Source organism: Dermacentor silvarum, chromosome 4, assembly GCF_013339745.2.
Source record: "Dermacentor silvarum isolate Dsil-2018 chromosome 4, BIME_Dsil_1.4, whole genome shotgun sequence".
Taxonomy (NCBI): Eukaryota; Metazoa; Arthropoda; class Arachnida; order Ixodida; family Ixodidae; genus Dermacentor; species Dermacentor silvarum.
In genome coordinates, this window is record NC_051157.2 from 54093784 (window position 1) to 54120038 (window position 26255).

General features: G+C 47.2%; 2 protein-coding genes across 2 annotated transcripts in view; both read left to right on the forward strand.

Annotated features, from left to right (window-relative positions):
- The window catches only part of LOC119450054 (elongation of very long chain fatty acids protein AAEL008004), a 391994-nt gene that overhangs the window by 345575 nt on the left and 20164 nt on the right, over nucleotides 1-26255 (forward strand). The window lies entirely within an intron of this gene.
- On the forward strand, nucleotides 4596-25105 carry LOC125944960 (uncharacterized). Its single transcript, XM_049666430.1, has 6 exons — nucleotides 4596-4803; nucleotides 10920-11016; nucleotides 12549-12671; nucleotides 15033-15213; nucleotides 18819-19014; nucleotides 24966-25105. The coding sequence occupies exons 1-6, from the start codon at nucleotides 4659-4661 to the stop codon at nucleotides 25103-25105; spliced, it is 882 nt and encodes a 293-aa protein (XP_049522387.1). The 5' UTR covers nucleotides 4596-4658.

Below are 26255 nucleotides of genomic sequence, written 5' to 3' on the forward strand. Positions count from 1 at the left end.
CTAAAGGTGGATTAACTTCGGTGACTGGACACCAGCGTATTCAGCATGACAAGTACTGTCCGAAATCGATACCTCTACTGAGCGTAAAAACGGAGCATATAACTATTCGTATCGCGTTTAAACAAACAACGAGACCTTGCGCGGTCAAAACTGGGTCAATATACTGATTTAACGCATAATAAAAATAGACGATAAACAACAGAGCATTGGAAATTTTTTATCGCTACACATTTACTTTAAAAGCTTTACTGAATTCGTTGTCACCTTTGCGCTATCCTAGAACTGTACAAATTCAAATTTATTACAAATAATGCAAATATTGATACAAATCTGTGGCGTGCGCGGGCCCATCCTGTTCAAGCAAAATGTAATAAAAGCTACTGAAGCAAAGCAAACAAAACACAACCATTGCATGAAGAGTGCGATTAACTTCGAAGTCCCGATAACCTTCTCAAAGTTATCTTTCTTAGCAGTCAGCACTCAGGGGCTGACTGCAAATAGGTAGCATGAAAATCGGAGAATATTCTTAAAATAAGCTTTGTAGTTCAAAGCGATAAAACGTGCTTAGTGTCAGTGTTGGAAATGAACAGAGCTTACGAGCTTGGGACGCTTACTTACGACAGCATTCCTCAGGAAAGGGTGATATTGCTTGATGATGGTGATCGTTCTTTGTTTATGAGGTCGTTTTGGTTTAATGACTATCAATTTGACTCGAGCGTAACGACGAAACAAATTGTAATGTAATGATATTTCTGCATATTCTCGCCATCGGGACGCACGTTTCTGGTCCTTCTCAGCCCGTCCCACCCACAAAGGCTTTGGGTTCCCTACCCTTCCCTGTTTGACAATGCGCCTTGTTCCACCGACAATGTCCACCGCAGACAGCCCTGGACTCGACGTTACCACGATTCGTAGATGACCGGAGGCAACGTACGCCCTTCTGCTGAGCCATGTTGCAAAAAGCAGGTGAGATTACAGGATGTTTGTAGAGACACCACTGCGTTCACTACGGTATCGCTGTGCTCGTATTTCAGAACCCTTCGCGGTGGCCTTGTGTCTACAGCGTTGTGCTGCAGAGCACGAGGTCGTTTCTTTCTATTTCCGACCACGGCGACCGCATTTCGACGGCAGCGAAATGCAAAAGCTCTCGTGTACTTAGATTAGTGCACGTAATGAAACCAGGCGGTCAAAGTTAATCCGGAGCTCTCCGCAACGCTGTCTTCATAGCCACAGTGTTTCTTTGGGACGTTAAGCTCCATAGATCAACACATCAATAAATTGTATTTCAGATGTTACGGCAAGATATTTCGAAGTGATAAACTATTACGTGTACGGTTATACAAAGATGTGCTGTAGTACGTTCGCAGCTTGTGAACATGAATATTGCGACGGAGAATTGAAAGCAGCTAGGGGCCTGCGATTCGCGCCTTCAAAACAGAAATACAGGTGGCGCGCGCGGGAAGGTACAGCTGCAGCGGAAAACAATTAGCACAAGTGGCCGATGACCGGAGTACCTCTGACAAGGAAACGCGTATTTCCGGTGACAGATTTCAGCCAAGCGAAACTTTGCAAAGTCAATTACTGTTTCTAAATGAAAACTGGCAATAACGTGCCGTAAGTTCAAAACTGCATCTCTCACACACAAGGCATGTTTGAAGGAAGATATGAGGCACTTGGCTGTCTGACTGCTTCGGGAGGAGACAGCGAATTTTCATTCAGGGTGCGCAAAATAAAAGCTAGTTGTCATATCTGAAAAAAAAAAAAAAAAAAAAGAAACTGTTAGAACTAAATACATCCGCCATACAGGTCAAGTGAATATCCCTGCAAAGTGTTCGTGGTATAGTTCATGTACCTGCCGTGCCTGTATGGAGACTTCTTGTCATTCGTTTCGGATGCTCTTGAAGGTCTTTTTGTCAAATGTTGCGCTTCAAGCGAACACTGTAAACACATCCTCCACATCGAGCGTTCAATTTGCGATTTGGCTCATACTCTATCCTTATTTTGGTGAAATACCGCGGTGTGCCAAATATTTTCGTGGTCAAGCGAGCGCCCTGTGACGGGATACAGAAGGATTTGAATAGCGTAAGTGCGTGAGAAGAATACAATGAGACAGAGCGCTAACTTCCAGAGAAGGCAGAGTTACGTGTGAACGACATGCGCTCCACTCATCCTGTTGAATGAGAAAGTTCAGTAGCTTTATTCACTCGGGACTCGTTCATTCGTTCGTTGAAAGCTCCTTGGCGAGAAACACGGATAGGCACACACTCTGGACACACAGGCTACACACGCAGCGACGTCCTTCGTGTCTTCTAGCGTTGTTACGGTTTCTTCGCTATAACTCGCCTTGACAAGATGAACCAACAAGCTCATATTATAACCCTAATCTTAAGCTCCGCCGACGTTTGAGAGAGATAGAAAATAATTTCCTAAGGAACACTAGCGTGCCGCTGCTCCACTGATGACGCAGGACTTTCATCATGTCGAGTTCTCCGTCAAGGCAGTCTGACTCCAGGATCACGCCGTGGCCGTACAACAGCAGCCCTAGATGCCGGTCTCAAGCTGCCGTCGCCTTGGCCGTACGGTTCGGTGGCTGGCAGTGCTAACGTCGGTGCCGACGAAGTGCGGAAACCGCATCGGTGTCACATCCGGGGACTCCACGTCACTTCTGCCGTGAGACGGCTGGGTCATCCGCACCCACACAGTATTTCGTTGCCGTACAAGGAGCGGCGCAGTCGTCGTCACCACGTGCGGGGAGCTCTACAAGGCTAGTGCACAGCGACGTCCTAACAACTTTGCCGTATTGCTTGTTCCTATTTGCATCGTTTCTTCGCTACTGAAAGGGAGACCATGACAAAAATACTCAATTCTCTATAAATAATGAAAAAAACGACTTACATATAATGGAAACCTGGTGTTCCAATTCTCTAATGAAACTTAACATCTCCAAATGTAAAGTTATGCGGATCTCCCGTAAACACTCTAACAAGGAATACCAGTACTCTTCAAACTCGACAACCCTATCCCCCGTTGAATCATATCGTTATCTCGACATCACTATTAACAGCAAGTTGACCTGGACCGAGCACATCACAAAATTGGCTACCGACACTACTAAATCACTTGGTTACGTCGGACGTGCCCTTGCCCTGTGCCCCGCATCCATACGAAAACTAGCTTATGAAACTTCATTCGAAGTAAACTTGAATACGCCTCAGCTATTTGGAGCCCGCACCAAGCTTACTTAATCAACACTTTAGAATCAATACAACATCGGCCCACTAGATTCATCACTTCCAGGCACAGCCGTCAAAGAAAGCGTCGGTGCGAATAAATCATCCTTAAGACTCGAACCATTGCTGTTGCGTCGGAAAATCGCAAAGCTGTGCCTTTCCACCGACTATATTATAACTTCCCACAACTACACGGAAAGCTTCTTATTCCAACAACCCGTACATCTCGTCGCCTTTTTAACTTGCAGCATCCAGCGCTCGCATGGTTCAACATCTTCCTTTAGTCAATCGTTTTTGCCTAGCACCATCGCAGAGTGGAACAATTTACCAGATAGAGTTGTCTGCGAGCGTAACCCCGTTATCTTTAAACAGCTGCTTACTGATCGCCTCAAACTCTAACCTTATGATGACCATACTGTGTTTTCCTTATTTTGTGATTGCCGTTTCACATTGTGACTGGCTGCTGATTTGATTTTGCATTGTATTCAATGTGCCGCTAAGTTTTTCTTTTTTATTTGTGTTCTCAAACGAATCCACAGGCTGTAGAAAATTGTAACCATGTCTTTATTCCTATTCTTACCTTCTGTAACGCCCCCCCCTCCCCCCTACCCATATGTAATACACCGACAGGGGTCCTGAAGGAAAAAAATAAATGATAAATGATGATGAATGATGACTCTCTGATCATTCTCACTCGCTTATATGTTTGCAACAATTTCTCGATGGACGTCGCCATAATTCGCAAATGCAGGCACACGTCCTACGTTAGTCATTAAACTATATTAACGACTATCGAGGCAGATATGGGAACGATGGTTGGCTTCGATTTCTTTGTCGTTCCATCCATTTGCGGATGTAGGAAATGCGCTCCAACAATTCGACATTACATTCGGATGAGGAGCGAACAGAGTTCACAGAGCGTTCGCCCGTCCCTGTGGTTTTAAAGCTCTTGTGTGCGAATTTTAACCACCCGAAATACGCAGAAGCAGGGCACCAACTGCACCAACAAGCACTGCACTAAGTTATTATTCTCACGGTGCCGTTATTCGCCGCAGCATGCAGCGAATAAGAAAGACTGTAAACTGACAAGAAACTCCGTAGAATTTCTAGCTTTGCGTCGCCACTAAGTCTTGACCTCAATTGCATCTCTCAACCTGCAAAATAAATTAGGGTATGCTTGCTATAATGCATCAGCGCGCGCGCGTACAATTGTGTGAGTCAGTGATAGAAAAACAGTACATTTTATATCATGTAACCTCAAGTCGATTGTGACTTTATTTGTCTCGTAACTTTTGAATAGCTTTACACGTTAATCGGCGGTATTTTCTGGCCTCAACACCACAGAAGTGGCGCGCCGAGGGACGCCTCGGATACAAGCACGCACCCGATACAGGCGCCGTGGTCCCTCTGACGTACGTGCACACGGGCATGGACCGGGCGGAGCACAAAGAGCGCGGCGAACGTCCACTGGTCCTCCTGTTCACGGGATCACCAGGACACTATCAGGACTTCAGCTACACCATCCCTTTTCTGGACAGGCACGGCGCCGACGTTCTCTGCTTCAACTGGCCGAGTGAGCGGGAAGCTTTCTCCGTCACCGTATTTTCCCGTGTATCGTGGTGACCTGGAACAGCGAGAGCAGAACTTACGCGTGTTTTGTTTCGTGACTCAAGCCCCTTTTGGTCCGAGCATTCCCTGTTGACGGGAACAATACTCGGGGACAACTTATCTTGGCAGTGAAGCGAAGGCTAGAGGGGGCGGAGGTTCTGCACAATCGTGTTACTCCGCCAAGTAGTGCTGCAGCTAGCAGCTGCTTTCGGTGCCAGTTTCGGTTTTCTTTACACGCTGTGTACGCCCGTTGCCCCTCTTCACAAACTCCGATATAGCCCTGGATGTGCAATAAAAATTAACGAAATGTTGATTTTACCGTTGAAAATTCGATATCTAGATATCTTATGTCTCTGTGAACTACGTTCTCACCAAAGGATTTTTTTTTTTAATCAGATATGTCTACAACCGCGCCCCTCAGCTCGGTTGTACGTGAGCCTGCAGCCTGTTTACTGTACAGAACAGATGCTCAGCAAGTTTTGTGGGACCCGAGAAATAAAAAAAAAAAAAAATGAAGGTAGGGAATTATTTTTCAAAGAGCACAATAGTTATAGTATATGATGTACAGCTTCTCATAGCATTGTTAACATAATATTAAGCCAAGTAGAATTTACTTGAGCTAGGGAAATGTGAAAACTATTAATGAATTTAGTGAACTCTTTCTTGGCGTGTAAGGAGACTCTGCGCTTCGGTCCCATAGCTTTCCCTGCACTACCAAGAAAAGTTGTCCCCGAGTGTAGCGTTAGCACAAAAATTGACCGCATATCTGCTTGCTTCGCTGCAAATGATGTCGAAAGACGATAGTCTTCTGCCGTCCCTGATACGTACCACCCTTTCTTCTCCTCCCTCCCACCTCTCACACTCTTCCCCGCCCCTCTCACTCCTCCCATGATGGATGCAATGGAGGTTTTGCTGAATTCAATTCAAATTTCCCGCGTTCGTCCTGCTCTCGCGCCATCTGTTGGGACCTTTTATTACTGTTGGCTTAAAGCCGTCTACACAGCCGCGGCTTCACTCGGCTTGTTTTTAACGCGTAGCGTCTCTGACACCATTTCTAACGCGTTGATTTTTCATTTACAAACGTAAAAACCAGTCCAATGTGTATTCTTAATTAAATGAACGCTGCGCATCACGGTTATGTACATATATTTTGCCTGAAATAGGCCCGAAGTTTCCTTTGCGCTATATAATGTTGACGTGTATGAGCCCTTGCCACCAGTGCTAGCTTGGTTTCGGCCGGGCGGTTGAATCGAGTGACAGACAGGCACGGCTTTCGTGTTTAGGTAGCACGAAAGCCTAGGTAGAAAGCCTAGGCAGAAAGACTATCGTCTTTAAAAGCTGAGCAAGTTGCTGAGACTCGATGCTTAAAAACCAGCTCGACGGAACCCAAACCGAAGATACGTGGATTGTGTTGTGTGTATGATTTCATTTTTCTTCTGTCGGCGTCCTATAGCTCTGGTTATTTTCTTTTTCTCACCAGCGTTATCTCGCGTACCAGAGGGCACACCAGCTGTTCAATCGTGTACCTTTTACAGGAGATCGCATGTGGCTTGGTAGCGTTATAGTTCATTGCTAATTGTGGCCTTGGCAGAATGCATACCATACAGGGTGTTCAAAATTAAGATTTATTGTTTTCTTAAGTTTAGGCACTTGGAGGCACGCGAACGCCACCAATGCAAATAAGTTATGTGACCAGGGGGGGCACAAAGTGAGATGGTAGTTATCGCTGTCAACAGCCCAGTTAGCTAAAATTTAATAACTAACTTTTTGTTGACTGCAGTAAGTGGGTATGTTTCTATTGAATAGTTAGAGGTAGTCGTGTTTGTACACATTATTAGTTGGAAGAATTATTCTAGCGTGTCTGTGCTCCGAGGTATCCGACTCCAATTTTTAATTGTCGTTTGCATGATTACGTATGCAAGAGAGTTAGTATCGGCGCAAACCTCCTCCCTGATGGGACGCGGCTGTTGCGTGCGGCGCTTAGTCTGACAACGAGGCGGAGGCATTGGCAAAGATAACTGTCCCCCTTGCCCTCTCGGCTGGCGAAATAAAAAAATCGAAGAACCTGGAACCGCTGTCTTAACACACGACCGCGCAGCCTGTAACGATGGCGCCAGCTGCCATGCCGAGATAATGGCGCGAGCGGAGAAGCCCGGGGGCAGTGCGCGTGCGTAATGGTGACACCGCACTGTCATAACTTGATTTCGCCCGCCAAGAGGGGAAATGGAACAGTTCTCATATTAACGCGATAGCGTTAAGGGCCCCGTGTCGGCGTGCGATGTTGGCTGGTGGCGGAGAAAATCATCCCCAACCACGCAGGCCCTCCGAATATATTTAGGTACATGCATATGCCACGCCTTCTTATATGACACGCGGTATACGCGGGTTATATTGCCACACCATTCTGTCATTAATGTTGCTCATACCTTGTCTTGCATTCTTGGCAAAGCTATTCCTCGGAATTTTGAGAATGACAATCCACAAACAAATGTCATGAAACGAAACACCCACATCACATGCCTTTTATGTTAAATCTTCTCAGACTGAAATATCAAAAGTACGAAACGGAAACCTGAAAATTATGCAACTTTTTTGGTGCCGCTGTGCAATATCTTCGGGATCGCCCCACGCATCAGGCCGCCTTTCTACCAAAAAGCTCGCCTTTGTGCATAGCGTTCGCAGCCAGTGTTTGCCAGTAACCGTTACGGTTGCATAAGCTGCAGTCATCGGGAGCCATGAGTAGCAATCAGAGATCTTTGAATGCTATCGTGTTCCACTCTTAAAAGCGCAGCTTAAGCGTCCTACATTTTTTTTTTTTTTTTTGTCTAGGCATCCGCCCAGTTGTCATACTAAACGCCGCACTCAACAGCCACGTCACATGAGGGAGGAGCTTTGCGCCGATCCTCACTCTCTTGCATGCGTAATCCTGCAAACGAAAATTTAAATTTAGAGTCGGATATCTCGGAGCACAGACATGCTAGAAGAATCCTTCCAAGTGAATCTTCGTAGAAACACGACTGCCTCCATAGAGGCAGTCGCGTTTCTACGAAGTGTGTATGTTTGTATTCAAAAGTTATAACTTTTGAATACAAACATACACACTTACTGCACTCAATAAAAAGTTAATTATTCAATTTTAGTTAATTCGGCTGCAGACTGCGATAATTATCATCTCACTTTGGGTCCCCTGGCCACATAACTTATTTGCACAGGTGGTCTTCGCGTGCCTCCCAGTGCTTAGTTTTAAGAAACCCATAAAGCTTAATTTTGATCACCAGGTATAACATGCCGCCACAACTAAATTAACTGAGTCTCTTCGCGCTAAGCGGACGACTGACGCTGACATGTGGCATACCGTGTTCATGAGCATGATTGAGTTCACTTACCCGGAGCGCTGGCTATAATCTCCGTGATTTCTGCTCTTCGTGTGTATGTTACACAGCCTCTTTCCCTAAGAACACCAGCCGCCTCTCAACCCGGCAGCAAATGCCATGCTTCCGAATAAATGCCATAGGCGGCGCTGAGCTTATAAGTTTCTTAGGGAGCCTACATGCAAGCGCTTGCATGTAGGCTCCCTAAAGTTTCTCCACTTCTTGGGGCAACTTTCTAGATTTTTTTTTTTCGTCTCTTTATTATCGTCGGTGTCGTTACGTTTCAAGTGGTGAGTCCTGCCAGCTTTATTTTGGATTTTTTTTCTCGAAGTGCCTTAACTCCTCTTAAGTATTGTCATCGCATCACAACCTTGGTCGCGAGAAGTGTAACGAAGAGCTCTATAAGTGCTACCGCATTTAGGTGCACAAAACACACTGCGCTGTGAGAGACGCAGCCATGCCGCTGGAGGGATATTTGTGAACGCTTCGTTAGCTCTATTACAACCGCGAGATACACTACCAGCCACTGAAAATGGCATGGACAGGGTGGTCGACCACCCACGCCATGGGGCTCTTGCGTTGCCCAAGGGGGCGCTGCAAAAATGGTGCTAAAAAGCGCCCTCAATCCGAAACTGGGTAGTACCAAGCTCGGTCGTCTGCTTCGGGAAGCACGTTTACAATACGGACCCGCCACTTTCGGTTGTGTTGTACCACGGCTTGCAGTGAATATCGGGCGCCGAAGATTTTTCCATCGGTGGCATGCTGCGTAAAGGCAAGAAAATATGCAACGCCGAATACGTGTACGCCGTTCAAGAAATAAGCGGTGAAGTTTTCGTGCGGTGTCAATCGCAAGTGAAGCGAGTCACGCACGTGCGAAGTTGAACTTCAGGTAAGGTTTGCACGCTGCTAGATTCAGGCATACAAACGCGAGGAAATGCTTTCTATAAATGAATTCACAGCAGCGATAAGCAGACATGTGTACGGAACTGCTCGAGCGCACGACGGTACGCGCCGCGACGGCAGCGGTCTTTCAGCATGCCGCGGTGTACGAACTGCTCGAGCGCACGATCGTACGCGCCGCGACGGCAGCGGTCTTTCGATATGCCGCGAAACGGCGGGTCCTCCTGCAATCTTTGTTGACTGCATGCCGCTAGACAAGTAGTTATGCCTGCACTGTAGTAGCGGCCATCTGTCTAGCAATTGATAAATGAGCTCGCAGTAACGTACGTACGTGCCAATCGCGCTGCAGCGCGCGCTCGTGCACTGCTCGCTTGATGTAGCTTTTAATGACAGCGCTCGAACATCGATGTGCTGTAATCAATACTAACTTGCTGTGCTGCCTCAACGTGCTGGCTTGAGGTCAAGGATGAGCACATTCAACTCTAACCTGTGCTGCTGGTAGTGGGGTAGTGAATTGTCACCGAATCAGCCCGACCATTTGTGGTCATTTGCACACACGTGGTCACTTCACCACTTCGCACCGGTCGAATTGTTAATTGTCGCTGTGGCCGGGTCTCGAATCGTGAATCACCAGCCATGCCTGCTGCTATGTCGGTCTTCCATTTCGCTTACCCAGCGCGACGAACTGCAGTTATCCAGCGCGCCTAACGCTCCGCAGCGTGAGGCCTTGAGGGAAAACGATAGAATCAGATGTTGGGATTCAGGCTTTCTTGTTAATGGCAGCCCACGACGCAGCAGTAACGACGGAGACGCTTTTTCGAGGCTGAGCTAGGTCTCTCCGGATCGGCGTAGCCGATGTCTTCTGCTTCCAGCATTATGTCCCACGGCACACGGAGAGTCCGTTTTCGTAAAACTATAGGCTGCGGCCAGCTCGCAGCCTGGTCGCCATGGTCTGTGAGAAGTGACGAGCCTTTTCGCACTCGAAACAGGGCAGAAAAAAGTGCGAATCGACGCAAAACGCGGGCTAGAAACGTGCTTCGCCAAAGCCAGGGCTCAATACTATCCAAGCTGGTACTACCCAAATGACGTTTTTCGCCGCCACCAGGCGCCGCTACTATACCTCAAACTCCAGCGCAAGACGCCCATTGTCAATGGTTGGCAGTTTATCTCACGGTTGTTGTTTTTGTTTTTTTAGGTAGGTTTTGCCTGCAGACACACCAAGCAGTAATTCTATGCTACAAATGACGGCAAACTCAGTGGAGGCCTCTAAAGGTCTGACAATGCATGAAGTTGGGCGTGTTATTGTATCAGCTAATTTTGCGTTACACAGGAGACAAGTACAAAAGAACAAGCAGTAACATTTGCAGCATAGATTGGAGCTCGCTTCACGTAGACAGTTGAATATGCAGACATGTCTATAACGAAGATGCATGCGCGACTAACTCATTGGTCACCCTGCTTTAGAAAGATCTTCATCGAGGCTTCGTAGATTTTCTACCGAAACCAGCTTCAAATGTATGCTGCTTCTCTAGCATAAATGAAAGTTTCTTTGTTGTTCGGTGTTTGCATCAATTATGCAGAAGCGTAGTGGCTGTTCGAACTGGGATTTTATATGGCCGGGACGTTCTCTATAATGCGGAAGTTTACGAGGTACAATATCTGTAACAACTATTTTTTAGCACCTCTATTATTTAGCACACGCAAACCGCACAGCATACATACAGTCGCTTTATAGGCCAAGTAGCTGGCTAAGCGGTGGTAGCTCTGCGAGCTTCATACACGTTAACGCCGCGCTCACCGTCTTCTTCAGCCTTCCTCTTCACCAAGAAGACCGGCTACTGGGGGCACAGCAGTGAGGAGAAAACCCACCTTGCCATTGATTTCCTCAAGAAGCTCGACATAAAAGAGTGAGTTGCGGGCTTCTTCCCTTCTAAAACATTTAGGTTATACGCGGATTTGTTTCCGGAAGCAAAGTCCAAGTTGTCGGACGTTCGTGATTCTTTGCCGTGATATGCTTCTTTATCTTAATGAGCATCAGAGCAAGTGCCCGTCGATGACCAAATTTGTGGCAACTTTGCCACCTTTTCGGTCACATCGACACACTTCAACGCGCTGTTACTAAATTTACTGGCGCGGTGCAGAAAACGCGTGTCTGCTTCCGGAAGGACATCTCGGTTGCAGAGGTCAGTGAATAATCAGTGGATTCTGCGAGTACTGGCCTACGGAGCTAAAACTCAGAAGATCTTCTAAGAAACTTCAGAAGAATATGAGGACAACGAAACAACTGATTGAACGAGAATATTCCTACAGAAGTCATCTACAATGATTGTGCGAGTTATAACGTTACGAGAAAGGAAAACAGTAATACGCCACAAAGTGCGAATGCTGATATTCTACTTGATATTTAGAGGAAGAAGTCGAGTTGCGCAGGTCAAAGCAATTTGTATAAAGTCGATATCTCATAATGTAACAGAATGGGTTCCAAGTAGAGATGGGCGATTATCAAATTTTTCGAATACGAATCGAATACGAATTCTGAGTATCGAATAGTCAAACGCAGAAGGGCATACACGTATTTAGAGCAGAAACATTTGATATCTGGACAAGTAGCCACCACCCCGCACTAGTCTGACTAGTTAAAAAAAATATGGCTGATTATGAGCGACAAAGAAGCCAGTTTTAAACACACCACTAATTGTAATGAAAAACTGCATGAGTAGCCTCTCAGCATAAGTAAGGCCGGGCTGCAAACATTTTTCCCAAGAATAAATGGCTGCTGTATAGAATGGAGTTTTTCGAGAACGCTAAATAAATGGTGGCAGAAAAAAGAGAACTTTAAAAAATAGAAAGAAAAACTGCTGAAGGACTTTCTTGGCGTATATACATGTTGCAATGAAAAGATTACTGGTCATAGCGTAGCATAACTTGCATTATCTATTTTGTTTTTCCATTCCTTCGAAAACTTCTGTCATTGTTCCACTTTTGGTAATTTGCGATACTTTGTTTCGCAGATGGACAACAGTAACAGGACTTCTAACAGTCACTTACTGCGAAATTTTTTCATTAGTATCAAGCATTCGGAAATATCGAATAGTTTCTTTTCGAATAGGAATACGAATACTTAGTGGGTAATATTTGATTCGTATTCGAAATTTCAAATATTCGCCCACCCCTAGTTCCAAGGAATGGGAAGCTCAGTCGAGGAAGGCAGAGTGTTAGGTGGTGTTATGAAATAAAGAAATTTGCAGGGATAAGCTGTCAGCAAGAGTAATGATGATGTCGATCGGCAAGATCAGTTAAGAATTGTGCCATTTAACAGCATTATTTGTTTCTCGGGCCGGTTTCAGCTTCTCTGCAGTGGCGCAGCTATAGGGCAGAGTTAAAGATCCACTCACTTTTTAACCCCCCGAAGCGTTTTAACTTTGGGGAGTCTTTGCAGGGTCGACTTGCTGGTAAGCCACAGCTCGGGTGCCTACCCTGCGGTCGAGCTGACCGCCGAACATTCTGACGTCCAAGTGAAGTCCCTGGCTCTCCTTATGCCCACCACCGGCACCGACGTCAGGTTGGTTGGTGCGCAGAAAGGCAGGAGGGTTTAGAATGCAGGGTTGACAAGATAAAAAAAAGCCTAACTGGTGTGCCACCAATACGACGAGCCCATAAACAAACCTCACAGCAGCTGCGGACCTTCGCTGCTCAAGCAAATGGCAGTGGGCGTCGTCATGCTGCCCATCCGATGTCAGCTTGCAAGACCCGAAAACCCTCATATTTCACGTACGCGCCTCCCCTATAGGGCGATCAAAATTAAGCTTTACAGATTTGATAAAATTATGCGCTGAGAGGTACGTGAAATCCTCCTTCGCACGTAAGTTGTGGGGCCAGAGGGATACAAAGTGAGATGACAACTGTCACCATCAGGCACCTAATTCACTAAAATCGATTAATGAACTTCTTTAGTGACTGGAGTAAGTGGGCGCATTTGTGTTGGAAACTTAGAGGCAGTCGTATTCCCTACACAATGCCATTTGGTAGAATTATTCTAGCATGCCCGTGTTCCGTGATATCTTCCTCTAAATTTTCAACTTAGTTCGTATGTATTACGCGCGCAAGACGGTGAGGATCGGCGCGAAGCTCCTCGCCGGTATGACGTGGCTGTTGCGTCACACACTGGCCGCTTAGCTTATCCCCTGGCCTCATGACTTACATTTTAATATTAATTTTAATAAATTTGTAAAGCCTAATTTTGATCCCCCCATATATTCGGGAAGACGGTTCAGACTCCTTGTTGTGAGCAGATGAATGCTCTGACGTTTGCACCTATCTCTCATGGGCCTCTCATGGGCCAGTGGAATGCGCTCAGGCTGCGATTCCACTTTGCAAGCTTTATGCAAGCTTTTTCTTTTTATCCTGACGCAATAAGCTTATGGAACAACTTAGCAGAAGAAGCTGTGCAGAAAAAGATTGTCGCAGCTTCACCCGAAAATCGAAGCATCAATTGCGATAGCAAATTAGTAGAGAGCTATATGGAGTAAGGATAGTAGTTTATCAGCTGTATAAACTTGAACATGCAGCAGCACCAGCAACGCGCAGAACTGTTGTCGACGCCGTCGGCGTTATGCCCGCGTTCGCACCGAACGCGCGTGGCGTTGGTGACTGTTGCCGGTGCCTCTGGGGGCGGCTCGGAGGTTTTCGACTAGATCAGAATGGGACACTCGTTGAGCAGCGTCGGAAATCTTACCCACCTTCTCGCCTCGCAACGTTTCAGATGCGAAGCATCTTATGCTCGGGGCTATGTCACTCCCTCCCTCCCTCCGCCGTGCGGCGTCCACTTCCGGTTCCGCTTTCGGTTCCGGTTCCACTTCCGGTTCCGGTTCCGGAAGCCAGCTTCCGGCTTCCGGAGAACGCTTCCGGCGTTTTGCCCGAATGATCCCCAGGTGCTTCGCCCACTCATCATCATTCACTTCGTCCTCTCATTCTCCCCCCGCAACGCTGCGTTGAGTGCCACGGACAGCGCCAGCGTCAACGCCAGTGTCAGCGCCGTGGACAGCGCCACGGAGAAGACGGCTCGAGCCGCTGCCACGAAACGGCAGCGGCGACAGGCCGATCTGAAAACTAATGGGAACTTGAGTCGACCCCATGGCTACTTCGCATACTACTCAGTGTTCCCCTACGGGAAGATGGTGTAATTTTTTATATAAATAGGCATTTGGTGTCGCAGCAAAACGTCGCCTCCCCTCCCTCCCGTCCCCCCATGGCCTTTCGCGCGGCGGAAGAAGTCGCGTTTGCTCTCTATATATGGTGATTGTAAAGGAGGAAAGAGACGCTTAATTCTGCAGCCTTTCAGGGAGCACGGCGCAGAACGCGCGTTTGCTCTCCGACGTGCGTTCGCTCCCCGTGAAAGCGTGCGTTCCTCGCGCCCTTTCACTCGCACATACAGCGTCCGGAACGCGGCGACGATTTCATCGCCGCTGACGTCATACGGAACTTCACGGCGACGGCGACGGCAGAAATCCGCTTTGGAGTGTCCATATAATTGCTATCGCAATAAAACAAAAGGATCAGATATCGGCGGGATCGAATCCCGGCCGCGGCGGCAGCATTATTGATCGAGGCGAAATGCAAAAACGCCCGTGTGCTTGCGTTGCAGTGCACGTCAAAGAACCCCAGGTGGCCAAATTTAATCAGGGGCCCTAAACTACAGCGTGCCTTATAATCAGAACTGGTTCTGGCACGTGAAATCGCGGAATTTTTTTCTCGCTATTTCTGTTGTTCACCCCAATGCGCATCAATCAGCCCAAATGAGCAACCCATTGATATTGGATTTCAAGTGCCTTGTTTTGGTGTCGCTAAGCTTGGAATTTGATTCGGTAGCCACTAGCTGCTCACGACTCGCTCTGTGCACCTGCCCTATATTTCTCATGCGCAGAGCTGTGAAAGTCCTACTCAACAATAAGGTGGCGGAGTGGATGCTTCGGAATTTGTACGGGATTTCCGTGCTAGCGTCACTCACCAAATGGTCTTTGAAGCTGGGCGGGCACCCGATCAAGCCTAACGTGAACGATGTATTCTTCGCCTACCTGTCCGCCGTAGGCATCGACGACGCTCGGGTTAGTACACCTTCCCGTTTCTATCGCCGCACGCGTATTTGTGTCCTGTCACAAGGTCACATTGAAACCTCCTTGAAGAAACGTAAGATGGAGCTATTGCTTGTCAAACAGGCACATCGGAGCTCCTTTGAAGAGTGAAGTTCTCACATGGGCCCATACGTCCACGCATCTTTGAAGTACACTTCATTACGGTTTGAAGTACACTTCATTTTTAGGCGGCCGCACCGAACCTGCCTTAGAGTAGGATATATTGAAGGAGCCCCTATAGATAGCCCGAAATTTACTTAGGAGGTGGGAAGTATGAATCAAAGGATATCAAAGAGAACAAGAGAGGTTAAAGCTTATGTGACAGAATGACGCGTTCGTCAAGACTCTCCTTTTGTTGCTTGAAAGAAAGCCCTCTCATTACACAAGCTCATTGGAGCGAAAAACAGCCAAGTTATCATAACAACATTAAATCGAAGGAATCGTATGTCCTTGCTAGGCGCTTCGCAAAGAAACGCTTACTGGTAGACTAATCGCACAACTAAGCCACAATAGACAGTTTTAGCAGAGCGCCGCTCCGCTCAGATTTCACGCTCTGAGATACTGCAGGGAACTGCGCAGATTTCGCATTTGATAAGCGCGCCTTGCCGAGACGCGAGCGACGCGCTATCACCTCGGCTGCAAAACGACGAAAAGGCCAAGTAGACACGCTGTGACGCTCCGCTCAGTCGGCTTTGTAGCGGAGCGAGGGATGCGGTCTTCGTTCCGCTGCCGGTATGAGCGTTGTGCGCAAGCGCAATAGCGTTCCCGCCAAGCGGTTGTGTGGCATTTGCTAGCATATGACAGTCTGAGCGGAGCGGACAGCAAGCGCTCAGCTAAAACACTCTAATATAGTGTTAGGTTATTTGAACTCTCTCGGTAGAAAAAAAAGAAAAACAGCTCTTAGCAAAAAAAAAAAAAAAAAAAAATCGCAATCTACGGTCGGACCCTGATTTTCCATATTTCACCAACTCCTGAACCGTAGTACAAGTGACTGCACCTCTGTTTTAAGCTATGCATGCGCCATTGCCTTTTCGTGGTACTACTATGTAATCCTTCCGACAAAGACGACGTCGCATGCTAGTGTTTTGCTGCAACCCGTGATTTGATCACAAGAGGCACATCAGCGTATTCCACCTAACAGAACACATGTAACCGCGCCCACAAACTCAAAGTAGGATTGGTTGATTGACCGACCGACCGACCGACCGACCGACCGACCGACCGACCGACCGACCGACCGACCGACCGACCGACCGACCGACCGACCGACCGACCGACCGACCGATTGATTGATTGAGTGATTGTCCGTTTTCAACATCCCAAAGCAACGCTGGGGCTATCAGAGACCCCGTAGTGAAAGAATGAGATTCAGTTTTAACTTCTTAATCTTCTTTAGCGTGCACCTGAATTTACGTACGCGAGCGTTCTTGCCTTTCACCGCCGTCGGAATGCTGCCAGCGGGGCCGGTAATCGAGTCCGCGACCCTAATTATGCTCAGCAACAGAACGCTTTAGTCACTGAGCCACATCAATGGGTCAAGCACCAAGTGACAGACTGGCTACGCCGCTATTATACCGTGGCAAACTGCCCTGAGTGTTGGCTTAACAGTTAAGTATAAGGGTCGATGTCATGCATGCTCAGCAATGAAAACATTCTGCATGCTTTGAGGTAAGGAGCCGTGGGTTCACAAGACTTCGGACTGCATATGCGGAAGGTGCGCTATAGTTATTTCGACCCGTTGTCGTTGCCTATTCGCTATGAGCAGGATTGAGGTCAACGATACCTGCATGACCACTGTTGTAGGCCGTTAAGAAATGCAATGCAAGTGACACCCAACGGAGGCCTATAGAGCGCTTGGAGTGGTGACTGGAATTAAGGCAGGGACGCAAGTGAGGAGGAGAGAGAAAACATATGTACTGAGAAGTTAAGTATATGATGTGGATCCTTACTTCAGGTAATTCCATGTGCCGTCATCTTGGCTCATACAGACGAGACGAGGTCTCGAGTGGGTAGCTGTTATGTGCCGTCATGAGTGTGGGGATGATGTGAGTAGCACTTGCTGTACAGATATGGAGAGATATAACAAGTGGTGATGATGTTGCTGACAACAATGGCCTATTATAAGTTGCTTTCGGTTAATTACTGTTAGCCAATTGTAAAATTCGTGAGGAAGACATGAAACGTAGCAAATCAGTAGAGAAAGGTATGTATAAATATCTGAGGAAATAGCCACCGAGGTTTTACAGGTAGCACAGTTCTTCACAGAAAAAGTGGGAAAATATCAATGGAGATAGGTGTCAGGCAAGGAGATCGTTAAAGATTATGGGTAATTATGAATGGAAAATACTTCCACAGTGGTTTTCAGTTTACATTGTCTTCTTCAGCAACGTTCTTGGAGCTGAGAATTATTCGTCGTTAGACTATTTGGTCCATATCATACTGATAAAGATTAATGAGCATGAAATGAAAACGAGGACTGAAGTAGAAATAAGTAAAGTTTGTCTTGTTTACTTTTTTCTACTTCGGTTCTCGTAATTTCGCTCTCATCAGTCCTTGTGAGAACTTCAGAGCTGACTTGCAAAAAATGGACGCGGACTTGAACCGGCGAAGACTGAGGGTTGACTTGAGGGTTACCATACAAAATGCTAATGTAATGTTCAGTAGCCTGGCAAGGGGAAGAAGAGTTCATAATTTGTAGTCGACCGATGCTTTGCGGGAGTACATTTATGTTGGTCAAGTGTTTGCAAGGTGACCGGGATCGCAAGAAATCAATCTCAAGACGAATAAAAATGGTTTGGAGTGCAGGCGGTCGGAATTCTAAGGCAGCTCACCGTTATCCTTGAGAATAAAAGTAGTACGAATTAGAGAGCGAACGGGTGTAGCGTGCGTTCTGGTTGAGTGTAATAGAACAAACTGTCCGGGTAGGCCATGCAATGTGCAAAGCTATTAACCAGTGGTCTATTAGAATAAGCGAATCGGTGCCAAGAGAATTTAAACGCAGTGCTGGACAAAGAATTAGATTGTGGTTAAAGATTAGCAAATTTGATGTGACGCAAAGGGACGACGATGCTCAACCCAGGAACGGGCGCCTAAAAGCTGCGCTTTAAACGTAAGTGGAACAACAGTGCATTTTTAGGGCACGTTTGACGGCGCATATCTCCAGACTGGCGTCATTCTGGAAATTCCAAGTTCCAAGTGGATACGCCTTGCAAAGTCACCGACTATGATTCGTATATATTGCAATGTGTGCCGTAAAGTAATTCATTAAGAAATGAATTAGTGAAATTTCGTTAATTATTCGAGTATGTGTTTCAATTTCTCGTGCAAGTAATGTCCGCCTCTCTGAGTAATCCAGCTCAATTAGGACTAGAATGATGCTGTCTGCAACAGGCTAGTTTTAAAAATTTCATAAAACTTGAAATCGGTCACCCTGTATGTAAGATGGAGGCGGCTGGCATAAGAAAGTGGTAATTGGAGGCTTGGAAAGAGCTTCGTACTACCGTGAATATGAAATAGGCTGACGAGAACAGTGATTGCGGAAGTAGTGGTGTCAGTACATAACAGGCACTCTCTTGCAGTACGACCGCCAACTGACAACGCTGTGCGAACGCGGCGTGCCGATGCTCGTAATGATCAGCGGTACGGACAAGCTCATCTCTGCTGAGAACTCCAAGAACTTCCTGCGCAAACTGGGCCACGATCCCACCAGAACCTGGCTCTACGACGGCAAAGCGAAGCTGATTAGACGAGGTTTGGACAAGATCTCGGGCGCAAGTTTGATCGCGCAGCTATTTTTGCTATATGGAAGACTGCGTGCATGAATCAAAACGCTACCTCGCGTTAATGTGGCAATGGAACATAATTTACAACTGGCATTATTAGCCAGCCAAGAGCGCCATCGTGCAAACGCACCTTTAACTACACCGCGGGTCCTTATTGTCTTCAGCTCACTTTCGGGCAGTAACGAGCGAAGTCTACGTTGAGCGTTACAGCACGCTTCTTAACTTCTATACTTGGGTGTCAGATTATTATGAAACAGACGAACACGCGACTTTGGCATCGTGCGAAAAATTCCAGCGTTCTTTGCTGTTAAGTGCAAGTGAAGTGAGTACAGATTCGAGTGATTTCTCGTATGCTTCCTGTCAACGCTGAAATTTCAATTCTAGCCTTCTCTGCATAAAACGACGTTTTGGTAAGAAAGTAACTGGAACGCCAATGCATTTCTCTGCAAAGTTCTGGAATTAACATCTCCAAACTGGTGTCATCCTCAGAATTCGTTCCAAGTGGATCCGCCTTGCGAACTGCATGGATAAAAGTTGTAAACTGCAATATGGGTCAATATGGTTATTAGTTAAAAGCTTAATTACTGACTTTTCGTTAATTAATAAATTATGGATTTCAATTTATTGTGCAAGTAATGTCCGCCTCTTCGAGTAGACGAGCTCATGAACTATAATTGCGCTATCTGCCCCAGGCAACCTGTAAAAATTTTTGAAAGTGTTCGCTGAAACACCCGGCATATACGTAAGCTATCTCTCGTAAAAAAAAAAAAAAATGCAGCCAGTTGCACGAAGTGAAATCTGCCGAAACAGCGGAGCTGTGGTCGTTCTGTTTCTGCGATTGTCACGTATGTTTCTTTTTGGGGGTGAAGCACCTTAGGGCCGAGCCTTGTCCCTCGTCGTCGTCCGTAGCTCTGGTTTGCATGGAAGTGCGCTGCTGTGCACAAAGGCTGTATATACTGTACACATGTATAGCATATATACAGGGTGTTTCAGCGAACACTTTCAAAAATTCTTAAAGGTTGCCTGTGGCAGATAGCACAATTTTCGTTCATGAGCTGGTCTACTCGAAGTGGCGGACATTACTTGCACAATAAGTTGAAATGCATAATTGAATAATTACCAATAATTCACCAATTAAGTTTTAACTAATTACCTGATGGCCCATATTGCAATTTACAAATTGTAGCCGTGGAGTTCGCAAGGTGGATCCACTTGGAACGAATTCTCGGGATGACACCGGTTTCGAGATATTAATTATCGAACATTGCGGAGAAATGCATTGGCGTTCCAGTTAGTATCTTAACAAAACGTCGCTTTATGAATTCAAGCACAAAATTAACTGGAACACCAATGCATTTCTCCGCAAAGTTCAGGAATTAATATCTCGAAACTGATGTCATCCTGAGAAATAATTCCAAGTGGATCCGTCTTGCGAACTCCACGGCTACAATTTGTAAATTGCAATATGGGCCATCAGGTAATTAGTTAAAAACTTAATTAGTGAATTGTTATTAATGATTTGATTATGCATTTCAATTTGTTGTGCAAGAAATGTCCGCCTCTTCGAGTAGACCAGCTCATTAACTAGAATTGGGCTAACTGTCACAGGCAACCTTAAATAAATTTTGAAAGTGTTCGCTGAAACACCCTGTATGTACATATATATATATATATATATATATATATATATATATATATATATATATAGTTGGGCTGCTGAGCACGAGGTCGCGGGATCGAATCCCGGCCACGGCGGCCGCGTTTTGATGGGGGCGAAATGCGAAAACACCCGTGTACTTAGATTTAGGTGCACGTTAAAGAACCGCAGGTGGTCCAAATTTCCGAAGTCCCCCACTACGGCGTGCCTCATAATCAGAACGTGGTTTTGGCACGTAATACCCCATAATTTAATTTTAATGTATAAGTATAGTATATGTACGCGAAGCTCCGGCTTCCGGAAGCCGGAACCAGAAGCCGAAACCGGAAACCGGCTTACGGCTTCCGGAGAACGCTTTCGGCGTTTTGCCTGAATGATCCCCCGGCGCTTCGCCCACTCATCATCATTCACTTCGTGGATATGCGGTGATTTTTTTTTTTCTGTGATAGTCTTCGTTTTAGACCGAAGGAACGACTACATCTCCGCTGTTTCGACAGTTTTCACATTGTGGCACGTGTTCTGGACGCCGCTCGAGCGTCATGCATCGTGCGAAGAGTGCGCGGCGCAAACACCTGCTATTGCCCCCTGGCGCCCCTCCTCCTCTTCCTCCTCCTCCCACGCGCGCTCCGATTGGTCGGCTCCTCCGCTCCCGGCGAGTGGGTCACGTGACCTCTCCGGCTCTGCTCCTGCGGGACGGCGCCGTCATCGACGGCGCACGCTCAACTAAGAACAGCTCCGCTGTTTAAAAATTCAGAGCCCTTCCACTACTCTGAAGATGGAAGCCAGTGAAGCTGTGACTATGGTGTGTTTGCGGTAGAGAATATTGCTATAGTGAATTTATATATTATTATTGATTATGTTGAGCGTTTTCGGCATGCTCGTCAAAGAGCAAGGACACCGGCGTCTTGTTCTCACCTGGCGCGATGGCCAAGAAGTGCGCTTGCTGCGCCAAGTCCGCCCCATCGTCATTGACTAGCGTATGAGCCACAGCGTTCATTGCCGCAGCACACTGCACGGCAGCGTCAGGATCCTGTGCGATCTCTCCCGCTCTCGGCGGCCCATGCCCACATATTCAACGCGGGTATGAGCCACACGTGATTTCTTTCTTACCTTCCTTCTTTCTTTTTCTTTTACAGCGTAAGCTGTTATGGGCTCATTCCAATAGCCGTTTCGGTTCGCGATGATGCCGCCGCCGCCGGCGGTTAGCCGCCGTAACCGCTGTCGCTGGAAATGCGAAAAAAGCACGCATTTCCCGCCGGGATCGAACCCAGCGCCCGCTGCGAGGGAGCCGAATACTCTACCACTGAGCCACGCAAGAGCTTGCTATCGGCCAGCAGAAATGCCCTATAGGGCAAGCGTGCAGGGGCAGACGACCCGAGCATCCGCCAGTATGGTGGCGCCATCTAGGTAAGGTGCCTGCAAACGCGGCGGGCCCGACATATAAGTTGCAGTTGTAAGCCTTGATCGGGCTCAGCAGACTGCTGTGCAGAGAGCATTACAAGCCGCAGCTCGCCGTCGACGCCGGGCGGACAGTTCAGATCGTTCTCGTCAAAACGAGGCGAACAGACTGCTGCGAAGACCCTGTTGTGCGTGGTGCCGAAATTGGAGCTACTCTTGAGTCGCTCCACCAGCTTACGCTGTGACTGTGCTGCGTGTGCCGCGCAGGCAGTGTAACTTTTTCTTTCTTTTCTTCCTTCCTCCCTTCCATCCTTCTTTCTTTCTTTCTTGTACCTGGCTCATACCCGCTTATCCAATGCGGGTATGCGCCACACGTCATTTTATTATCGTTAATCGTAACGTAACTGACGAGCATGTGATGTTATTGATGTCATGACCTATCAGTCATGTTAGTCATCCGTTTTGACACCTGTTCTAAGGCACAACTGCCGGGAAACCGCCACGCCCATGGAGCCAAACCCGAACATGGAGCCGAAATGCTGATGGTGATAGCTTTTTTGTACATGCTGACACGATCCTGGGGGAACTAGTCCTTAACAGCTTCGCTGTAAAAAAAAATGTCGCAGTTTCGCCCGAAAGGCGAAGCATCAATTGCGATAGCAAATTGGTAGAGAGCTATTCGGAGTAGGGATGGTAGTTTTATCGGCTGCATAAACTTGGACACATTCGCTTTCTAACTGAATTCACAAGCGTGATGTCATCGCGCACAAGCAAACATGAATAGATCACACTGAATGACCGCAGACAACGACTGTCAAAACGCTGGCAGCAAGCGCAGCCGCTGCAGCGGGCGAAGAATCGTGCGGTCTATCGTTTCAACGAAAACTGAGCGGCGAATGCACAGCGCATACAAAGGTCAGAGCCGTGTGGAGATAAGAGACGGTGCGGGCGACTGCCACCACAGCCAGTGCAAGCGTATTTGTTGGCAGAGTAGAAGCTGCTTCCCCCCCCCCCCCTCCCTCCCTCCCGCGCTGCCTCCCCGCTTTTTTGCTTTCGCGTGGGAGATTGCGTTGCCAGTTCCCCTTGCGCTCGGTGGTTGAAGATACGCATTTGGTGCCGTAGCACAGCGTCGCCCCGCCTCCCCCCCCCCCCCCCCCCCCATACCTCCAAGGCCTTTCGCGCGACGGTCGCGTTTGCTTTCCGCCGTGCGTTGGCTCTCCGTGATAGCGCGCGTCCCCCGCGCGCATTTACTCGCGCATACCGCGCGCGGCGACGATATTATCGCCCTTGGAATCTATACGGAACTTCACGGCGACGGCGACGCCGACGACAGAAATCCGGTTGAAGTGTCCATATAATTGCTATCGCAATAAAAGAAGTGAACGAGTGAATCTGTCCCGGGGACCATAGCGCTTAAGCGATGCGGACAAGCAAGAACGACAAGGATACGTGTGCTTCTCCCCACATGGATTCTTATTACGGGGAAACCAGCCTCGACTAATGCTGTTCCTGACGTGCGCATGCGCGCAAAGACAGCTTTCGAGGCGCATCGAGAGTGCTCTGTGCCCTGTCAAGCAATATTATACAGGGTGTTTTAATTATTTTAGCTGCACCAAATTTTTAAAAATTGCCTGTGGCGGATAGCACAATTATAATCCTTGATCTAAACTACTCGATGAGGCGGCCATTACTTCCACGAGAAATCAAAATGCCTAATTGAGTAATTAGCATAATTACGCTAGTTAACTTTTTAATTAATGATTTTACGGCACATCTTTCAATCTACGAATTATAGCCGCTGAGTTCGCAAGGCGTATCCGCTTGGAACGAATTCTCAGGACTGAACCAGTTTCGAGATATCAATTTTCAACGTGTCCGACGAAATGTATGGGCGTTCCAGTTAACTTTTTGAGGAAAACGCTGTTTTATGCATTGAAGCACAAAGTTAACTGGAACGCCCATGCATTTCGTTGGACACTTTGAAAATTATTATCTCGAAACTGGTTAGGTCCTGAGAATTCGTTCCAAGTGGATACGCCTTGCGAACTCAGCGGCTATAATTCGTAGATCGAAAGATGTGCCGTAAAATCATAAATTAAAAAGTTAATTAGCGTAATTATGCTAATTACTCAATTCGGCGTTTTGATTTCTCGTGGAAGTAATGGGCGCCTCATCGCGTAGTTTAGATCAAGGATTATAATTGTGCTATCTGCCACAGGCTATTTTTAAAGATTTGGTGCAGCTAAAATGAAACACCCTGTATATTTGAATCGGTGACCCGCTCGCGCGATAGCGCGGCTCAATCCAGGAGGCTATGCCGACGGCAGCGCGACGACGAATTGAAGGACAACTCGAAAGCGCTGAAGATTCTGCAGGATGACGTACGATGTATTCTGACTGAGCTTCACGTTGCAGATTTTAGCAACACCTTATTTGGGTAATTCATCGTTTCAGGATTCCAGCTCTTCGAGTTGCTCGTGAAGTCGAGGCCATTCTGTAGCCTGCTATCTCCTCAATAGTTGAGATCGCAGATAAGTGATTCAGGTCATTTTACAGCTGCCCGGTAACGTGATTGTCCTGGCAAGGCCGTGATACCGGGCTTGGCCCCCAGACCAGGACTTTTTCATCAATAAAAAATTATTCTTTCTTTTTCTATTTCTCTTTTACTTTTTTTGCTGCAGGCCGAAATGACTGCCTCAGTAGTTCTTTTTTATTTTTTGCCACAGTTATGTGAATGGTAATTTTCGTTCTCCTGAAAAGCTCTCTTTATAAAATCCAGAACTTCTTTGTTTGTACCAATTGTATTCTCTACCGGCGCTGACTGAGAGCCCGCGAAGTTCGCATTTAACTTCGTGTTTTCAACACCGATATGTCTATCTCTGTCGCAGGCGAGTACGGCACGGTGAAAGTCGTCGAGATGACAAGGGGTTCGCACTACGCCTTCAGTCGCCACTCAAGTATCTGCAACCAAGAACTGCTCGAGTTGCTGTCCAGGGCTCCACTTTACCCAAAGCGGTTTCGCGCATAGGGCGCGGACACCAAAATCATCAGCAGTGAACGCGACTCGTAGTCGCTTCGCACACGCTTTCTTTGTATATGGGCCACAGATTATCACTGCCTTTGCCGCGATACCCGCAAACGTTAAAAAGAAATCGTCGTCAACGTGCCATCGACTGATTAGTAAAATTAACATATCTCGCGCTTGGGAGTGTTTCTTACCCATCGTATACGACCTTTATAGATATGGGGCACGGTCCGAGGTCGCAGTGGGAGCAAGCACCGGATTCTTATTAAACTTTTTATCTTAATTTCGTAATGGGGGTTTTATTCAGAGCGCTGAGCAGCCAAGTAAGGGGCAGCAGCATCATTGGTCAACGCTAACAGCTCACTCGAGCTCTAGCCTGGCGCACACGTGACAGGCGATGGCACTCCACCTGACGTGCATGTTCGTCTGCTTCACTACAATGGCCCTGGCGGCAAAGGGCGAGTCATCCTGGCGACTCGGGAGGGGTACACAACGAGGGAGTCGAACTAAGGCGCTTGACGTGAACCGTCTCGCGATCACGACGGCGCTGGTCGAACTAAGATGTCACGGGCTCGATGTTGTATTTCACTGCGGAAGAGCGTCAATTAACGACGTGGCAAGGGTCTTCGTACTTTGCGGCAAACATGAAGGTGAACGATATCCGCGCGTGGTGGAATTGCCGCATGACTGGCCGCTCGAGGCACTTAGCGTGTATTCGTGGGCTTCTTTCACGCTCGTAAAAACTTTTATGTAGCACGTATCGAGTAAAACAAAGCTGTATGGGCAGTTATATATATTGCCTGTATATTACCGATGTAATGGTCAATGGTCTATATGGGTGAATTCTATCTTTTTCCCCCTTACCTTTATAAATTAAATTCATTCTATGTCGCCAACTGTCTGGTATTCGTGGATCTTTTAAAGTTTTTTTCTACTGATTTTAACAGAGCTTCCTTACTTTTTTTTCCTAGTTCATTAATCAGCCTAAAGGCTCATTCACATTAGGCCGACACGACACCGATTTTGGTCTACCGACTGTTGGTGACAGCGTTTTCCTTCCTTTGCACCGTTGGCCAGCGTTTTCCGTCCTGTAAACAGATGTCGCCAACAGTCGGCAGACCAAAATCGGTGTCGGGTCGGCTAGTGTGAATGA